Here is a 17095-nt window from a genome sequence, read left to right as displayed (position 1 = left end):
TCAATAGTAGCAGCAGTAATATGGTAGAGGCTTTGGCAGCTGAGTTTGGGGTAAAATGGTGTTATCAACATGGATACACTAATTTTACCCTAGAATTAGACTCCATGATTATTGCAAATATGCTGAATAACAATATTGTCACAAACATGAAACTGAAACAAGTCATTGACACCATCAACATGATCAAGAACAGAGTTGGGATTCAAGTGAGCCATTGCTTTAGAGAAGGGAATCAAGTTGCAGATTGCTTAGCCAAATTAGCTTCTTCTTCCACTCAGAATCTTCTTACTCGGTCATTTCTTCATCTACCTAGACAGGCTAGAGGCCATATTCAGTTAGACAAATGGCAAATGCCTAGCCTTAGGTGCAAATATGAGAAGGCCAACTTTTTTGTTAGCTAGTATGATTTACTGTTTGGATATCCCAGGAGGCACTGTAATAAATTGTAAGACTTCTGGTTTTGTGTGGTGATAGTATCACATGTGGCTATGTGTTGTATTGAGGTCAGGCCTAGCCCCCCTCTGCTCTTTTTTTGCTAATACAACACAACTCAAAGCTTATCTGGGTAATTGATTTAAAAAAAAAAAATGAAAAATCTGTTTTGCCTGTAAAGGTTAATTATATTTTTCGGGTTACAAATTAATGCTTATCATAGGATTTATTTGTAGTTGTACTATAACTCTCTTATTATATAAAGATTTATTTGCACGATCAATGAATTATAACTAGTTGTCTACTAGTTGAAGTTCTTGCTAATGTATCTAGTCTCTATAGTTCGTATCATAGCTAGTTGTCTACTGATGTGTGATTAAATATGCAGGAAAACTAACAATTCAGTTAATGATCATTGTGTTGTAATAAGCCATCTCTTATGTTTATCTTATCTCTTGTGTTTAAAGTTAAATCTCTTATGTTTTGTTTTGAAATCTCTTGTATAACTAGTTGAAGGTCTTGCTATTGTATCTAGTCTATAGTTTGTACCATAACTAGTTAAGAGTCTTTACTGATGTGTGATAAATAGGTGATCTCTTATGTTTTGTTTTATAATCTCTTGTGTTTAAAGTTTATATCTTATGTTGTGTTTTAATAACTATTGTATAACTAGTTGAAGTTCTTGCTACCTACTATACAAATTGTACAATAACTAGTTAAAAGTCTTTACTGATGTGTGCTTAAATATACAAGAAAACTTGCATGGCGATCCACCCCCTACACCTATGAAGTTGAAATTCATTTTTAAAACGGTTTAAGATGAAATCAGCTATTTCCCCGGTAGAGTGACTGTTAGGTGTAGGATGGGATTTGCTATAGAAAATTTGAGAAATTCCCTTAAAAGGTTAGATCCCAACACAGTACGTCATTTTTGGTATAAGGCCTGTCTAGATCAATTCCTTGACATAAATGTTGATTGTTGGAAAAATAGCTTTCCGGTGTCTTGTGTCATTATTTGTTGTTGAGGGAACTCAAGACAAAGAAACAAAATGAAATGTGATTTTTTTTTTCGCAAAAAACCTGTACGTTTTGGAATGAAAGAATTTTGTCTTGTTACTGATGAAGTGTGGTCCTTTTCCAAGTGAAAGCGAGTACTATCAAGTATATCAGCGTGGTTTGAGTTTTGTGAGTACAATGAGGGAATATTGTTTTTCATTAAAAGGGGACGATAATAAAAAGGATTGTTTGGTGGGTGAAGATCTATTACAGATTTTGAATGCAAGATCAAAGTTATTCAACAAAGCCGAAAAAATGGTATTATTGCCTCATACATAATTCATTCATTCTTATTAGTTACAGTGGATAGTAAGCAAGTGTCTGAGTACTACCTAGCATGGGTGACAAATTCAACATTCTTTGCGTCATATCCTTGGAGTCGAGTGTGCTTTGAGTTGACACTTAATAGTTTAAGGAAGGACCTTTACGAAAAGGCAAACAAATGGAAGAAAAAGTTAGAAACAACAGAGAAGAAGAAACCACAACCATATTGTCACGCCCCGAACCTGGGCCTGAACGTAACACGGTACCCGGTGCCTGAGTGCATGTGACCGAGCGAACCAACTGGCTGACTGAATCAACATGTGATATCAAAACATAACTGAATGTGGAAACAACTAAACACATGATGATATACTAAAGGTATGACTGAAATCATAATGCGGAAATACTTAGACAATCTGAAATATATCTGAAAGTAGCCAATATGGCTAAACCAAAACGACTGAACAACTGCCAATAAGGCTAACATATCTGACTGTCTGAACTGTGTCTATGAAGCCTCAAAGAGTACTCAATAATAAAGGTGTCTATAAACCGAATGATTGGATAGCTGATAATGTCCCGAAGGAATTTGGGGCTCACCAGTAGCTGATACGTGCACTCCTAAATAGCTGATTCGTCAACCTGTATATCATTGCCTGCATCGCGAGATGCAGGCCCCCAAGCAATAAAAAGGGACATCAGTACATTTGAATTGTACTGGCATGTAAAGCAACTGAAGCAATAAAATACTGGAACTGGAACTGCAACTGAAACTGAACTAAACAGGAAAGCAAGAAGCTGAAGTACTCCTTGTTCTGGATGAAGAATCACCTGTAAAACTGTAAATATAACTGTGGCCTGGGGCCCAAATAATGTGTACAAAAACTGTGGCCTCTGGCCCAAGCAATACGTATGCATAAACTGTGGCCTAGGGCCCAAAAGTACAGATACAGGCGTTCAACATTAACAATTTACATAACTGAGACTGGCTATAGCTGATAGCATGATAACTGTTTCTGATTATGGGACTCTTGCAAATAACTGACTGAGACTCATGTGATAATAATGCATAAGTCTATAAAGATTACGTGATGAGTTCATGATGTTCAAAGTGACAACCATGAACGAATTATGTAACTGCAACCCTAGAAGATAACAGTTCTATATCATATCATGAAACTAGGGCTAACTATATTTTGAGTCAAATTGCTGACAAGTATGAAGAATGTGGCGTAGGGAGAATCATGAATATTCCCTAACGTAGATAGTTAGCCTCACATACCTTAATTCCAGCCTTTGAGCGTAATACATTGTTCGTCAACCCCTTCAACCTTGATCTATATCAATACAAGTCAAAGGGATTCTATATTAGCAATAATATTCATGCTTTGGTCATCTAAGCATTTTATCAAACACTTAGTGGGCATGAAGCTCCACAGTCTCCATTAATGGTGATTTCTTCACCCAATTCCCATTCTATTACTTCTAGCTGATTCTACAATCTCAATTAGATGTAATTAACATCATTCTTCATCACCCATATGAATACAACAATCCCAAGTCAACAATCCAAAAACCCTAGCATAGCTCATATGATTCTCTTTATCAAACTCATTTACTATTCTCCCAAGAATTCATCAATTCACAACTATAAATGATTAGGGAGTAGAAACATTACCTTTTTGAAGTCCAATCCTCTTGAATTCGGGTTCTAGGGTTTTCCACATCCAACAATAATGTTCCAATCACAACTCTATGGATTTGAAGGGTTTACTTAAGTTAGAAAGGGATTAGGGACTTGGATTCAACCTAGAATTATGATAAAAACTTACATTGGAAGATCTTTAGGTTTGGGACTTGTTTTCTCTGAGTTTGGGGTGAGTTTTCGTGAATGGGGTGTGAAGAAATGAAGTGAAAATTGTTAAATGAAGTTTTAAACTTGTTTTCATACCCATTTTACGCCCAATTTTACGTCCCGTATAATTTGTACGGACCGTATATCATACCGTAAAACAATTCCAGTGATTTGGACATTCTGGACCAATTTTACGGCTAGAATATACGGTCCGTATAATTTTTACGGTCCGTATGTTCCACCGTATAATTTTTACGGTCCGTATGTTTCCACCGTAACTTGACAGAACACTGTTTAGTAAAACAGGCATAACTCTTTGTACAGATGTCTGTTTGAGACCCATAATATACCTTTGGAAAAAAAATTCAAAGCTCTACAACTTTCAAGAAGGAAGTTTTCCCAAATTCATAATTAATAAAGGGGTTATGGTCGTTGGAAGTAAGACCTTCTATAAACTCACTTGCAAACATGCCCCGTAGAGTGGTTTTCAACTTTGCTTTGCCCAAAGACTCTTCTCATGTATTGATTGGGTTTCAAACACCATTTATACACTACTCAAATTGGATTCATTATACCCCCATCTTATGAGACAAATCTTAGCCCGAATACACGAGGTGTTACACATATACTATAGGAGACTTCACTGATGCTTTTCTGGTAAGTTTAATTATAAGCTAATACTCCCAAAAAGTTTTCCCTACTTTGACTTAGCACGGAGTTTAAGAACTAAAGGAAGACTTTTAAAATGTGTGGTCCAAAACGAACTTTAGATATTTGTGTGGTTGTAAATCATCTAATAAAGTTAAATTGTTTCTAAATATAGAAAGGTGCCAATATTTTTGGGACAAACTAATAAGGAAAGTAGGACAATCTTTTTGAGAGAGAGGGAGTAATTTTTTTATAACATTGTTTAGTTAAATGATATATATAAATTTGTCTCCCTGAATAAGTATGGATTTATGAAGCGATAGATGGGTTTGGAGCCAATCTTGAAAAGAAGTCTTTGATTTTGAATAATGCAATACCCCGAATAGTTTGATGGCATTCAAAAAAAAAAAAAAAAAACTCCACAACACTTGCTAACTGATTGGTATGATAAGTGAAAATGAGGTATGATTTTGTTGTTGATAAGTTATTACTGGTATTAATAAGTTGGCAAAAATATACATTATTAATAGTATTAATAATATGTGGTGTTGTTTTACAGGAAACATAAAGTAGCTAAATTGATAATGCAATCATGCAAGCGTCGACGATCCAGAAAAGGTGCAATAGAAGTAGTTACTCCAATTGCCTTGCATGATGATTGTTTAGAATTAGCAAAGAATGTCAGATGAACAAGAGCAAGAAAATTGATGATAGTTTCTTATGTTCGTTTTTGCTTTCAAGACTCAACTAGCACAACTTGAAAATATAAATATTTTAAATTTCTAATTGTCTCTCGTGTTTTGTTTAAACTGTCTTTTCTATTAAATGCTTTCATGCTTTGTGCAGTTGGAAGTAGATAAAATATCAGTTTGTGTTATTGACATAGGCTTGGGAGTTTCTTTTCTTGAGAAGTTATTGGGTGTTTACAACAGGTTGCTACTGAAAAGGTGTTTACAACAGGTTGCTACTGAAAAGCTTGGATCTCTTATGCTTCGTTCTAGAATCTCTTGTTTTAAATCATAATCTCTTGCAGGTTAAGCAGCAGTTCACTTAATATTTCTTATTTTGCCTAAACTTGTGTTTTCTTATTTTGAATGTGTTTTGGGTGCTGCATACGTTCAGTTTGCTGCACTTTTGCTATTTCCCCAACTATTTTTTAGACAAAACTCGATTACGGTCTGTAAAATTTCATTTGAGCTTGAATTAAGAAACCAGTCCTAAAAGATCTATAATCATGCCGCAAGATTATCCCATGTCCTTAAGAGATTAAGATTGGAAGTTGATATTTATTACGAATGATCACCCAAAAACATAATCCCGATTAAGAAGTGTTAGAATATAATTTGAGCTTGAATTAAGAAATAATACAGTTTATAAAATGCGATCACTAAATATAACGCGAGAGATCTAAACCATGGTCCTAAGAGATCTATAATCCTGTCACGAGAGATTATTTCATGTCCATAAGAGATTAAGATTGTAAGTTGATAGTTATTACGAATTATTACCCAAAAACATAATCCTGCTTATTATTTCACGAGAGATTAAGAAGTGTTAGAATATAAGTTGAGCTTGAATTAAGAAAAAATAAAGTTTATAAAATGTGATCACTAAATATAACGCGAGAGATATAAACCATGATCCTAAGAGATCTATAATCATGCCACAAGAGATTATTGCATGTTCATAAGAGATTAATTGGAAGTTGATAGTTATTACGAATGATCACCCAAAAACATAATCCCGATTACGAAGTGTTAGAATATAATTTGAGCTTGAATTAAGAAATAATACAGTTTATAAAATGCGATCACTAAATATAACGTGAGAGATCTGAACCATGGTCCTAAGAGATATATAATCATGTCGCAAGAGATTATTTCATGTCCATAAGAGATTAAGATTGTAAGTTGATAATTATTACGAATGATCACCCAAAACTATAATCCCACTTATTATTTCATGAGAGATTAAGAAGTGTTAGAATATAAGTTGAGCTTGAATTAAGAAAATATAAAATTTATAAAATGCGATCACTAAATATAACGTGAGAGATATAAAGCATGGTCCTAAGAGATTATTGCATATCCATAAGAGATTAAGATTGTAAGTTGATAGTTATTACGAATGATCACCCAAAAACATAATCCCGCTTATTATTTCATGAGAGATTAAGAAGTGTTAGAATATAAGTTGAGCTTGAATTAAGAAAAAATAAAGTTTGTAAAGTGCGATCAGTAAATATAATGCGAGAGATATGAACCATGGTCCTAAGAGATATATAATCATGCTGCAAGAGATTATTGCATGTCCATAAGAGATTAAGACTGTAGGTTGATAGTTATTATGAATGATTACCCAAAAACATAATCTATTTCACAAGAGATTAAGAAGTCTTAGAATATAAGTTGAGCTTTAATTCAGAAATAATAAAGTTTTAAAATGCGATCTATAACATAAGAGATAAAACAGATAAAACATATAGTCCACAAAAGAGATTGAATCCTTATAACATAAGAGATAAAACATTAAGCTGCAAGAGATCTAGACCAAAAGAGATCTATAACCATGCTGCAAAAGATCAAAATCATATAACAAAAGAGATAGAATCCTTATAACATAAGAGATAAGTAAACCACAAAAGATCTAGTCCACAAAAGAGATCAGTCTTCAAATTACGATGTATCATTAGTTATCTTCTTCGTCTTATAGTGACCCGTTTGCCTGTATATTGAACAACTTCTTCATTGCTTCATCCTCTTTGGATTCTTGCCAACTGAAGGAACACGATTCTCTGTCTTGCGACCTTTAGGCAATTTTATGGAAGGATGATGAACCACTCTTTTTTCCTCTGATGGTCTCATCCATGTTTTTGGACAAGGAACAGGATAAATTATTATATCTGAAGTTTTTTTAACGTCTTATTCAAGTACTTAGAATCACACAATTTACATATCTCCTCTCATACGTCTTGGCCTGGGGTTAGTTTCAAAACTGCTATCGCGTGCTCGCACGGGAATCTTATCCATCTGAAAAACCTTGCAAGTACATGCTTTATGCTCCAGATTAATCAAACAATCTATATCACCACGCATATGAAACTTATGTTCGTTTAAACGGGTAGGAGCTAGCAAACAAGAGGCAACATAATGCTCTTGAATCACATTCTGCTTCAAGTGAAGTTCAGCAAACTTATCAACTGGTTGTTTTTCTTCCACAAAAATAGGACTATAATGCTCTTGGATCATGTCACACTCATTACTTCCCACAAGAACCTGTATTTCACCACTTTCACAACTTACTGCACCTGTCTTTTCTATTCTCTTCACATCCTTCTTGAATTCAAACTCAATGTAAATAATCAGATTACCCATTGTTATTTATAGATGATCACCTGCAAAATAAAAAAATTAATTAATACCAATATCTTGCATCTTATAAAAAAGATCTATGTGTTAACATAAATCTCTTGCTTAAGTCATTAGATCTCTTTTCTTTGTTCATCTTCTACTTCAACACCCAAATCTCTTGTGTTTTGACCTTAGATCTCCTACATTGAAATGCACAAATCTCCTGCTTCAACAATCAAATCTCTTATCTTGTTTATCCACAACTTAAATACACAAATCTCTTGTGCTTCTACTAATATCTCCTATGTTTTAATACTCAAATCTCCTACGTCAAGTATCAAATCTCTTTTCTGGTGTATCTTCTACTTTTATGGTTCCCCCATTTTTTCAATTTCACCCACAAAATAAACACAAAAATAAACTTGAAAGAATACATCACTTACCCATAAATCTATCAATTCAAAACAAGAATCTTTTGCAAGGCATCTTTTTTTTTCCCACACCATGAGAGTTTGAGAAGCTTGATTTTTTCAATTTCACCCACAAAATAATCACAAAACAAAGTTTGAAGGAATACATTACTTACCCAGAAATCTATCAAACTCAAAAAAGAATCTTTTGCAAGGCATCTATTTTTTCACACCATCTTGTTTGATAAGCTTGATCAGATGGAGGGAAAAGAACCAACTGGTTCCAAATATGTACCTAACGTTTTTTTTTTCCAAATTTGTTTTAACAATCTTTTAATTGCAATAAGGCCCTTCTATTTGGCAAGGTAATCACAAATGCTGACTTGGCAATTTCTTTTGAATATGTAGGTCCCACAAGGGTCATAAACTTAATTTTTTTTTTCGAAAAGGGTCATATATGCCCCTGTACTCTCACAAATAAGCTATATTTGCCCTTCGTTATACCTTTTGATATATTTACCCTTTCCATCCAACTTTAGGGCCATATTTGCCCCTATACTCTATTTTCGGGTCATATTCACCCTTCGTCTGTTAAATCCCCTTGTCCTCATCTTTATTTTCCAACTAGTTTTTGGACACGTGCGTTGCACGTTTATCCTATGTTGATCAATACAAACTTTTTAAACGATACAAATAGTATTAAAATATGATTGCGATGAGTTACACTTGAAAAATACAATCTCAAATTGATGAATGGTGAACCACTTGAAAAATGTCTTGCTTTTTTATGTTTCAACGACAAATAGTTTATATATGAATATGAGCAACGTGGTAAGTAATAAGTAATTGAAAATTTGAAAGGGAAAATACAGTTGAAATGGGTGAATAGTGACCAAAAAAGATTGACAAATAAACAAGAATACATAATTACATGTGTAATTACAAAAAAAAAAAAAAAAAAAAAAAAAGTGAAGAGGTGAACGATTCTCAAGTTATTCAAATACAATGCAATAATAGTTCTCAAGTTGATAAAAAAAAAAAAAATTAATACTGGTTCTAAGGTCATTTGAATATGTCATATCATTTCATTTTGAAACAATTAAGCCGAAAATTAATGGATGAATAGGGCCGTATGAAGTAACTTGTCTTGATGGACCTGAGAGTTCTTGAAGAAGTCACAATCTTCCACCAAATTGATCAAGATACATGTTCGCGTTTGTAACCTAGAAATAGGAAAATAAGGTAATCGTATCAAATGTTGATATTATAAATATTTTTACCTTAATTATTTGCGTTTACGACATTATAATGTTTCTTGGTATTTTCTCTCATATCGTATTAGTTACTTTAGACTTTTTCGTAATAATATGTTAAAAAATAAAATAAAAAAAGCAAAAAACAAATGAAAAAATGGCAAGCAGAGTTGTGCCATGTCACTTTCTTTTTAAGACCATGATAATATAAATCTATGAATTACGTGCCTTTTCTACAAAAAATAATTATATATAGAGAGAGAAAAAAAATGAAACGAAAAATTTATGTTTTTCTACGGTCCGAATGTAGAAGATACAATGAAGTAATGGTACATAAATACCGATATTATAAGACATAAAATGGCAATAAAAATCTTGAAGGATATCATGTGAATGAAAATCAAATGAATTTACCAAAACAAAAGAAAATCAAATGAATTGTAATCATTTTCTTTAAGTCCTTGTGGATTTAAAACAAAAACACAAACCTAGCTCCTTACAACATTACTTATGCTAATAATTCCCCTATTGAAGTTTAAAATTTGAAGAAGGATGTTGTCCGTATACACAATCCAATCAATATGCTATTCAAAGTATATAAATAAATTAGTACTACATACATAAATTTTACTCGAAAGCATGTTATTTGTGATCTCACTTTAACTTTTACACTCATTTTTCTTTCGTCTTCAGAAAATTGAGAAGCGATATTGAACGCAGTCTTCTAGGTTCTAATGTCCAGGAGATCTCAAAAATATAAAAAATAGGCAAAGATTAAATAAAATAACACCTTTAATTTTAAGACTCTTGTGAAACCTTTCAATCAATTTATATTATGTTTCAAAATATATTAAAAGGCAAAATCAAATAAAATAGTAAATTGATCAGTAGATTAAATCTTGAGAAATCTTCAATGAAATCTTGAATCTTCTACTTGCTGCTCTTCTTTCCCTGAACAAAAAGAACATAAAGGAAATCATCAAAATTCAAGATAACAAAATAAAAAAAAATAAAAAAAATCAAGAAGTAAAGAAAAAATAAGTGATCACCTTGAACTATAGGAGGGGGAACTCTCATCACCAACCTTTTGCAAATCATAATGAAGATTACTTTGAAAATAAGACAATGTTGGATGGTTCTTCTCCAGAACCTGAAATAATCATATTTTAGGAAAATGAGACAAGCCCATTTACATTTTAAGGTGCATTTTAGTTCCCAGATTATCATCCGATCAAAGGAATTAGAGAGTTGTGCGTAGGTCTACTCGTGGTTTGTTTTTGAATTTGATTGTGAACTCTGTTTGTTAGTCCTATAGTACCTAACGGTGGTTCATTGGAATAAAAGAAATGGGCACGATTCCCATGCCTTAAGCAAATTAATGCTCTTAATATATTCTTGAATGTAATGATAATGAAGGATTAATTATTTGCCTCATCTCTACAAGATCAAGAAATGTATTTATCTTTTTTCTTCTTTTTTGACTTTTTTTTTTATTGTTTTTAAGATTTTTTCCTTTTATGTTTTGAAAGAAATATTTAGAAAGACCACAACCATTAATGTTATCCAATTAAATTGACAATTTATACATGTTAATGTCTATTCCATGTTCATCCGTTTTTTGCTTATTTCCTGTTCATGTGCTATCATTTTAATCTCCATTTAAATTTAATAATTAGTAGTTTAGTACGTATTAATGTTCATGCTTTTTTATCTTCTTCTATAGCCGTTCTATATATATATATATATATATATATATATATATATATATATATATATATATATATATATATATATATATATATATATATATATCCTCAACATTTTCATTCATTTGTCACTACAATGCTTTAGCCTAACAGTTTTCTTCTTATGGCCTAAACGTCTAACTTCTACAATTTTTTTTTTGTTTGCTCTCTTTGTGTATATGTATGGTCGAGTATTAATTGTTTAAATAGATTATCTTATTTGTATTAAATTATCCTGTTTCACTTTCATTTCAAAAGTGAATATATAAGTCATGATTCAAAATAACTTTTCCGAACTTGTAGTCTTGATGCTGTGAAAATTATGATTATGAGACTCCTTTGTTGTGTGGGTATATATATATATATATATATATATATATATATAGTCACCAGATGAGTTTATTGGTTATATATTTAAATTCATTATTTGTAAATTATTAGCTTCATCAATTATTTTAGTTAGATCGCCTTATTCATAATCTACTTTTTGGAGCAGGTACAAAACCATTATTTGCATCCTAAGAACGTATTAAGGAAAGTTTATAAAAGAGCAGAGATATATAACAAAAATAACAAAAGGTGATATGACTCTTTGATCTTTAGCCAAATTTTTCTCATTTTTTCTTATTACTTTAAATAACAATGTCTAAATATAAATTTCTCATGATGTTTTAGTTTCAAATGCTTCATTATAAGCTCAAAAAGGTGAAAGCAACTTTAATCATCTCCTCTGTAATATCAAGGTAAAACCTTTCTTCATTTCACCATTTTCTTGACATTTTTGTATATTTATTTTAGTGTTTGTTTGGGAGATTACAGTGGGTATGTTGTAGTTGTTGTTAATTTGCTTATTTAGTTACTTCTGTGAAGCTTTTCTTGCCCAATACTAATGTTTAGAAATATTAATTCATCCTAAATGATTATGTATTCTAATAATTGATCTGAAAATTTTGATTTGGATTGAAAAGATTAGTTTAACTAGAGAAGAGAATTTGAAAACTATTTTTCTTTGAAACTCATTTCTTTATTTAACATTTTTTTAATCTTTCTTTAATTTCTCATCATATATATTGCAGTAAAAATTTAATACTTTTAGAAGCAAATATTTTATATATCACTTAGTTTTTTTATTATTTTATGTGAATTTCCTCTTATTATGAAGTTTTCTTCTCCACTAAAATAATGTTTATTTTTATATATGGTTTTCTTATTCAAATTTACATATATCAATTTAGATTGATTTTTTCATATTTAACATACCATGTTTGCCATAAATTCTTTTGTCAAATAATGTATACAAAATTTTATGATTTCAATCATATTTAAATTCATTTTTTACGACACCGCACGAAGTGCGAGCAAATACACGAGTAACTACTAAAGCTAAAATAAAGCAACAAACAAATATTGAAAACCTGGGGAAAGTGGGAAACATGGTCCACCACAATAAGAAGATAATTCATTGACTAAGTAAAAGATAAACCCACTAATCCTAGAAAAACAGACCTACTAAAGAATTTTCTGCAACTGAATTATTTTGAAGAATTAGTCAACAATTATTTCAACCATAGTTAGACAAAATATCAGCAACCGGACTTGTTTCCTTGGAAATATGCTATACAGGTAGCGCCCCCTCCCCCCAAAGCTCATCCAGTGACAATTTGCATCTTACATACATATATTCGTACACATCTTTTCCTATTGCATTCTTAAAGCAAAAGAGGTACTCAATGCATTGTGGAAATTACACGAGAAGTATGTTTTACTTATATTGGTGTTGAACTCCTACATTAAAACTATTAGAGATCTTAAAATAATTGTTGGTATTTTCATTTTCATTTTGTTTGTGTATATATGGAGAAGACTAATTTGTTTGTAACATGTGTGCAGAGGAAAATAGCTAGCCAACCAAAAAAAAAAAAAAAAAGAGAGAGAAGTAAATATAACGAAATTGATCTTCTTATTGATTTGTGCACAATTAAAGTACACGAAAGTATTACAAGAACAAGATAAAATAATTAATAGGAATGAATAAATGAGGACACAATATCCTCAATACAACAATAAATTACGAAGAAACAAACTCTAGGAAGCATCAAAGCTTAGATACGTTCACGTGAACGCACTAAGAGAACAATGTGCAAGAAGGCCAAAAGAGAAGTAGAAGTAAACTGGTCCATATCAGGAATAATCAATCCTTCAATTGAAAAATTGAATATCTTATTCCATAAATTAATTGCTTTGTTCCATTGACGTTTGAATCTTTTCCTCCAGAAGCCACCATTTATTTTGTGTTTCAAACTAAAATCTGAAAAGAAACAACAAATAGAAGATTAGAGGCTTAGTTCTAAGAAAAGAAGCAAAAAAGCTGATCACATATGAAAAAAAAGAATCACAATTCAAATAGCTACTCACTTGATTGATTGTGGAGAGTGTCTGAACTCCTAAATGCTCTTAGTAGTGGACTGGAGGTGGTGGCGAAGCGTAAATATATACTGGTGGAGGAGGTGACTTCACAGGTGGAGGAGGTGAGTTGTAGTAATAGGGAGGAGGGGGAGATTTTACTGGTGGAGGTGGAGAGTGATAGTAGTATGGTGGTGGAGGAGATGGGGATGGTGGAGGAGGAGACTTGTAGTAATAGGGTGGTGGAGGAGATGGCGATGGAGGTGGTGGTGACTTGTAGTAGTATGGTGGAGGGGGAGATGACGATGGAGGAGGTGGTGACTTGTAGTAGTATGGTGGTGGAGGAGATGGCGATGGTGGTGGTGGAGACTTGTAGTAGTAGGGTGGTGGAGGAGATGGGGATGGTGGTGGTGGTGACTTGTAATAGTATGGTGGAGGGGGAGAAGGCGATGGAGGGGGAGGTGACTTGTAGTAGTAGGGTGGTGGAGGAGAAGGTGATGGTGGTGGTGGAGACTTGTAGTAATAGGGTGGTGGAGGAGATGGCGATGGTGGTGGTGGTGACTTATAGTAGTACGGTGGAGGGGGAGAAAGCGACGGGGGAGGAGGAGACTTGTAGTAGTATGGAGGTGGAGGAGATGGTGATGGTGGTGGAGGAGACTTGTAGTAGTAGGGTGGAGGTGGTGATGGAGATGGTGGAGGAGGGGACTTGTAGTAGTAAGGTGGTGGGGGTGATGGTAATGGTGGTGGTGGAGACTTATAATAGTAAGGTGGTGGAGGAGATGGAGATGGTGGTGGTGGGGACTTATAATAGTATGGTGGTGGAGGAGACGACGATGGTGGTGGAGGAGACTTATAGTAATATGGAGGTGGGGGAGAAGGTGATGGTGGTGGAGGGGACTTGTAATAGTAAGGAGGTGGAGGTGATGGTGACGGGGGTGGTGGTGATTTATAATAGTATGCAGGTGCTGGTTTTGGTGATGGTGGAGGTGGAGACTTGTAGTAATAAGGAGGTGGTGGAGACTTAGTTGGTGGTGGCGGAGATTTGTAATAGTAAGGAGGTGGAGGCGATGGTGATGGGGGTGGTGGTGATTTATAATAGTATGCGGGTGTAGGTTTTGGTAATGGTGGAGGTGGAGACTTGTAATAATAAGCAGGTGATGGAGACTTAGTCGGTGGTGGTGGAGACTTGTAATAATAAGTAGGTGGTGGTGGAGATTTGTAAACGTATGCCGGGGTTGGTGGAGGTGGTGACTTGTACACATACTTCGGTGATGGAGGAGGTGGTGACTTATAAACATAAGTCGGTGATGGAGGTGGAGGAGATTTATAATAGTATGGAGCAGGTGTAGGCTTGGGCTTTTGGCATTTCGCATAAGGTGTCTTAGAGCCATAAGCAAATGGCTTTGCATAGAGTACAACTTCATAACGATTCTTTGACTTTACTTTGAGGTTAGCACCCTTTATTCCCCAATGAAGGTTTGTAGGAATGTTACATGTTGAATCCTTTGGAGCATTGTGAAGTTTAGCCTTGCAAGCCTTTCCTCCGTATTTGCGATATTCAAATCCTTTAACTGTGATGCTAAATTTGCCATTGATCTTAGTGGTACCATAACTCACAATTTTCTTGTCGCCAGCTTTGCAAGTCACTTCAACAACAGCACCTAATCCATGTGAAATAAAAAATACATTAATTAACCCTAATACAATTGAGCTATTAATAAATGATCATTTAGGTATTTCCGAGCCTTGTTTTCCCCATTTCTTGCGAGAACAAACTCCAATGTATTATATATAAAATAAAACAAAGCTTTTCATGACATGATAGAATTTTATTTTTCTAACTTCTGTGTTTTAATGAAAGAAATAAATTGCAAGTTAGTGTAGCAAATTGTGCGCCAACACAGACTTTTCTCGGCCCATGTGAGAATAAATCACAATCAAAATTAATACTTCATTCCAAGCAAGATATAACTACTTCCATTCTCAATATATTTTACTCACTAGTTACAATTATATATATTTATATCTACAGTTGTTGCCTTATAAAATTCCTTGACGTGTTAATATTTCAATTTTAACTTCACATTTGAAAACAGAAATAGATCAAAGATCCAAATAAAAAGAAAAGAAATTTTCATAGTTAAATAATTTTTTGATGATAATTTAAAGGAAAATAAAGAATATGAGTGTAGTATAAACTGTAAAGACTATGGTACCTTTCAGGTGTTTCATGCCGTGAGACATTTCTGGGTGCTTCGAATCATAGCATCTAAAACAATAGACTTTGCCGACAACTTTGACCACGAATTGATGATGTGGAGGATAGTAATGAGTTGGTGGTGGTGGTGAACTGTAGTAGTACGGTGGGGGAGAAGACTTCTTTGGTGGTGGTGGTGGTGGAGACTTGTAGTAGTATGGAGTTGGAGGTGACTTAACTGGTGGTGGTGGGGAACTGTAGTGATATGGTGGGGGAGGTGACTTCTTTGGTGGTGGTGGTGAAGAGTAGTAATATGGTGGAGGAGGAGACTTCACTGGTGGTGGTGGAGAACTGTAATAGTACGGGGGAGGAGGTGACATAACAGGCGGTGGTGGAGACTTGTAGTAGTAAGGGGGTGGTGGTGATGGTGATGGAGGAGGTGGAGAGTTGTAGTAGTATGGTGGTGGAGGAGAATGTGAAGGAGGTGGTGGAGATTTATAGTAGTATGGTGGAGGAGGTGAAGGAGAAGGTGGTGGTGGAGACTTATAATAATATGGTGGCGGTGGTGATGGTGAGGGTGGTGGTGGAGATTTGTAATAGTATGGTGGTGGTGGTGATGGTGAAGGTGGCGGTGGAGACTTGTAGTAGTAAGGAGGTGGTGGTGAAGGTGATGGTGGCGGTGGAGACTTATAGTAATATGGTGGAGGTGGAGAGGGGGATGGAGGTGGTGGGGATTTGTATACATACGGTGGTGGTGGAGATGAGGATGGAGGTGGTGGAGACTTATACACATAGGGTGGTGGTGGAGATGGAGAAGGAGGAGGAGGTGATTTATAGACATATGGTGGTGGGGGAGATGGCGAGGGAGGAGGTGGAGATTTGTACACGTAAGGTGGTGGTGGAGAAGGTGAAGGAGGTGGTGGCGACTTGTACTCATAAGTTGGAGGTGGTGGAGAAGAGTATATATAAGGATCTGCCGACACTACATTAGCAACAGCCAATATGGCCAATGCCACTAAGATTTGTGGTAAATATTGACGACCCTTGGCGGGGCCGCCACCGTGAAGCCTCATTTCGCTGGAAAATTCAACCACTAGCCTTCCAAATGTGGCTAGTTAGGGGAAGAAGGAAAGGATTCAGTTGAGAAGTGATGCCTTTTGGAGATTCATTGGCCTATGTATTTATAGTAAAATTTCTTGAGAAGTTAGGTAGTACAGAGCTGTCTAAAGGACCAATTCAATCGGTCTGATTGATAATCAAATAGTAAAAAAATTATTAACAACTATTAACAGCTGGATCTACAAGTTTTCATCTTATTTATTATAAGTCCATCTCTTGATCACTTTGAATATATCCACAATGTCTTCTTAACAAGTAGTTTGTTACCTGCTACATAGAAAATGAGAAACGACATATGAATGTGCAGAGAGATTGCTAATTATTTTTTAATATTTCCACTAACACTCTTGAAATAGTTTTTTT

General features: G+C 34.2%; 1 protein-coding gene across 1 annotated transcript; it reads right to left on the bottom strand.

Annotated features, from left to right (window-relative positions):
• Nucleotides 1–12950: 12950 nt before the first annotated feature.
• LOC132604447 (extensin-2-like) lies at nt 12951–16783 on the bottom strand. The gene is made up of 3 exons (XM_060317959.1): nt 15633–16783; nt 13429–15077; nt 12951–13321 (listed from the first exon to the last, which is right to left on the bottom strand). The coding sequence occupies exons 1-2, from the start codon at nt 16684–16686 to the stop codon at nt 13468–13470; spliced, it is 2664 nt and encodes an 887-aa protein (XP_060173942.1). The 5' UTR covers nt 16687–16783; the 3' UTR covers nt 12951–13321; nt 13429–13467.
• Between the last annotated feature and the right edge of the window lie 312 nt (nt 16784–17095).

The sequence above is a fragment of the Lycium barbarum genome, chromosome 7 (assembly GCF_019175385.1).
Source record: "Lycium barbarum isolate Lr01 chromosome 7, ASM1917538v2, whole genome shotgun sequence".
Classification (NCBI taxonomy): Eukaryota; Viridiplantae; Streptophyta; class Magnoliopsida; order Solanales; family Solanaceae; genus Lycium; species Lycium barbarum.
This window is presented reverse-complemented; position numbering and strand designations above follow the sequence as displayed.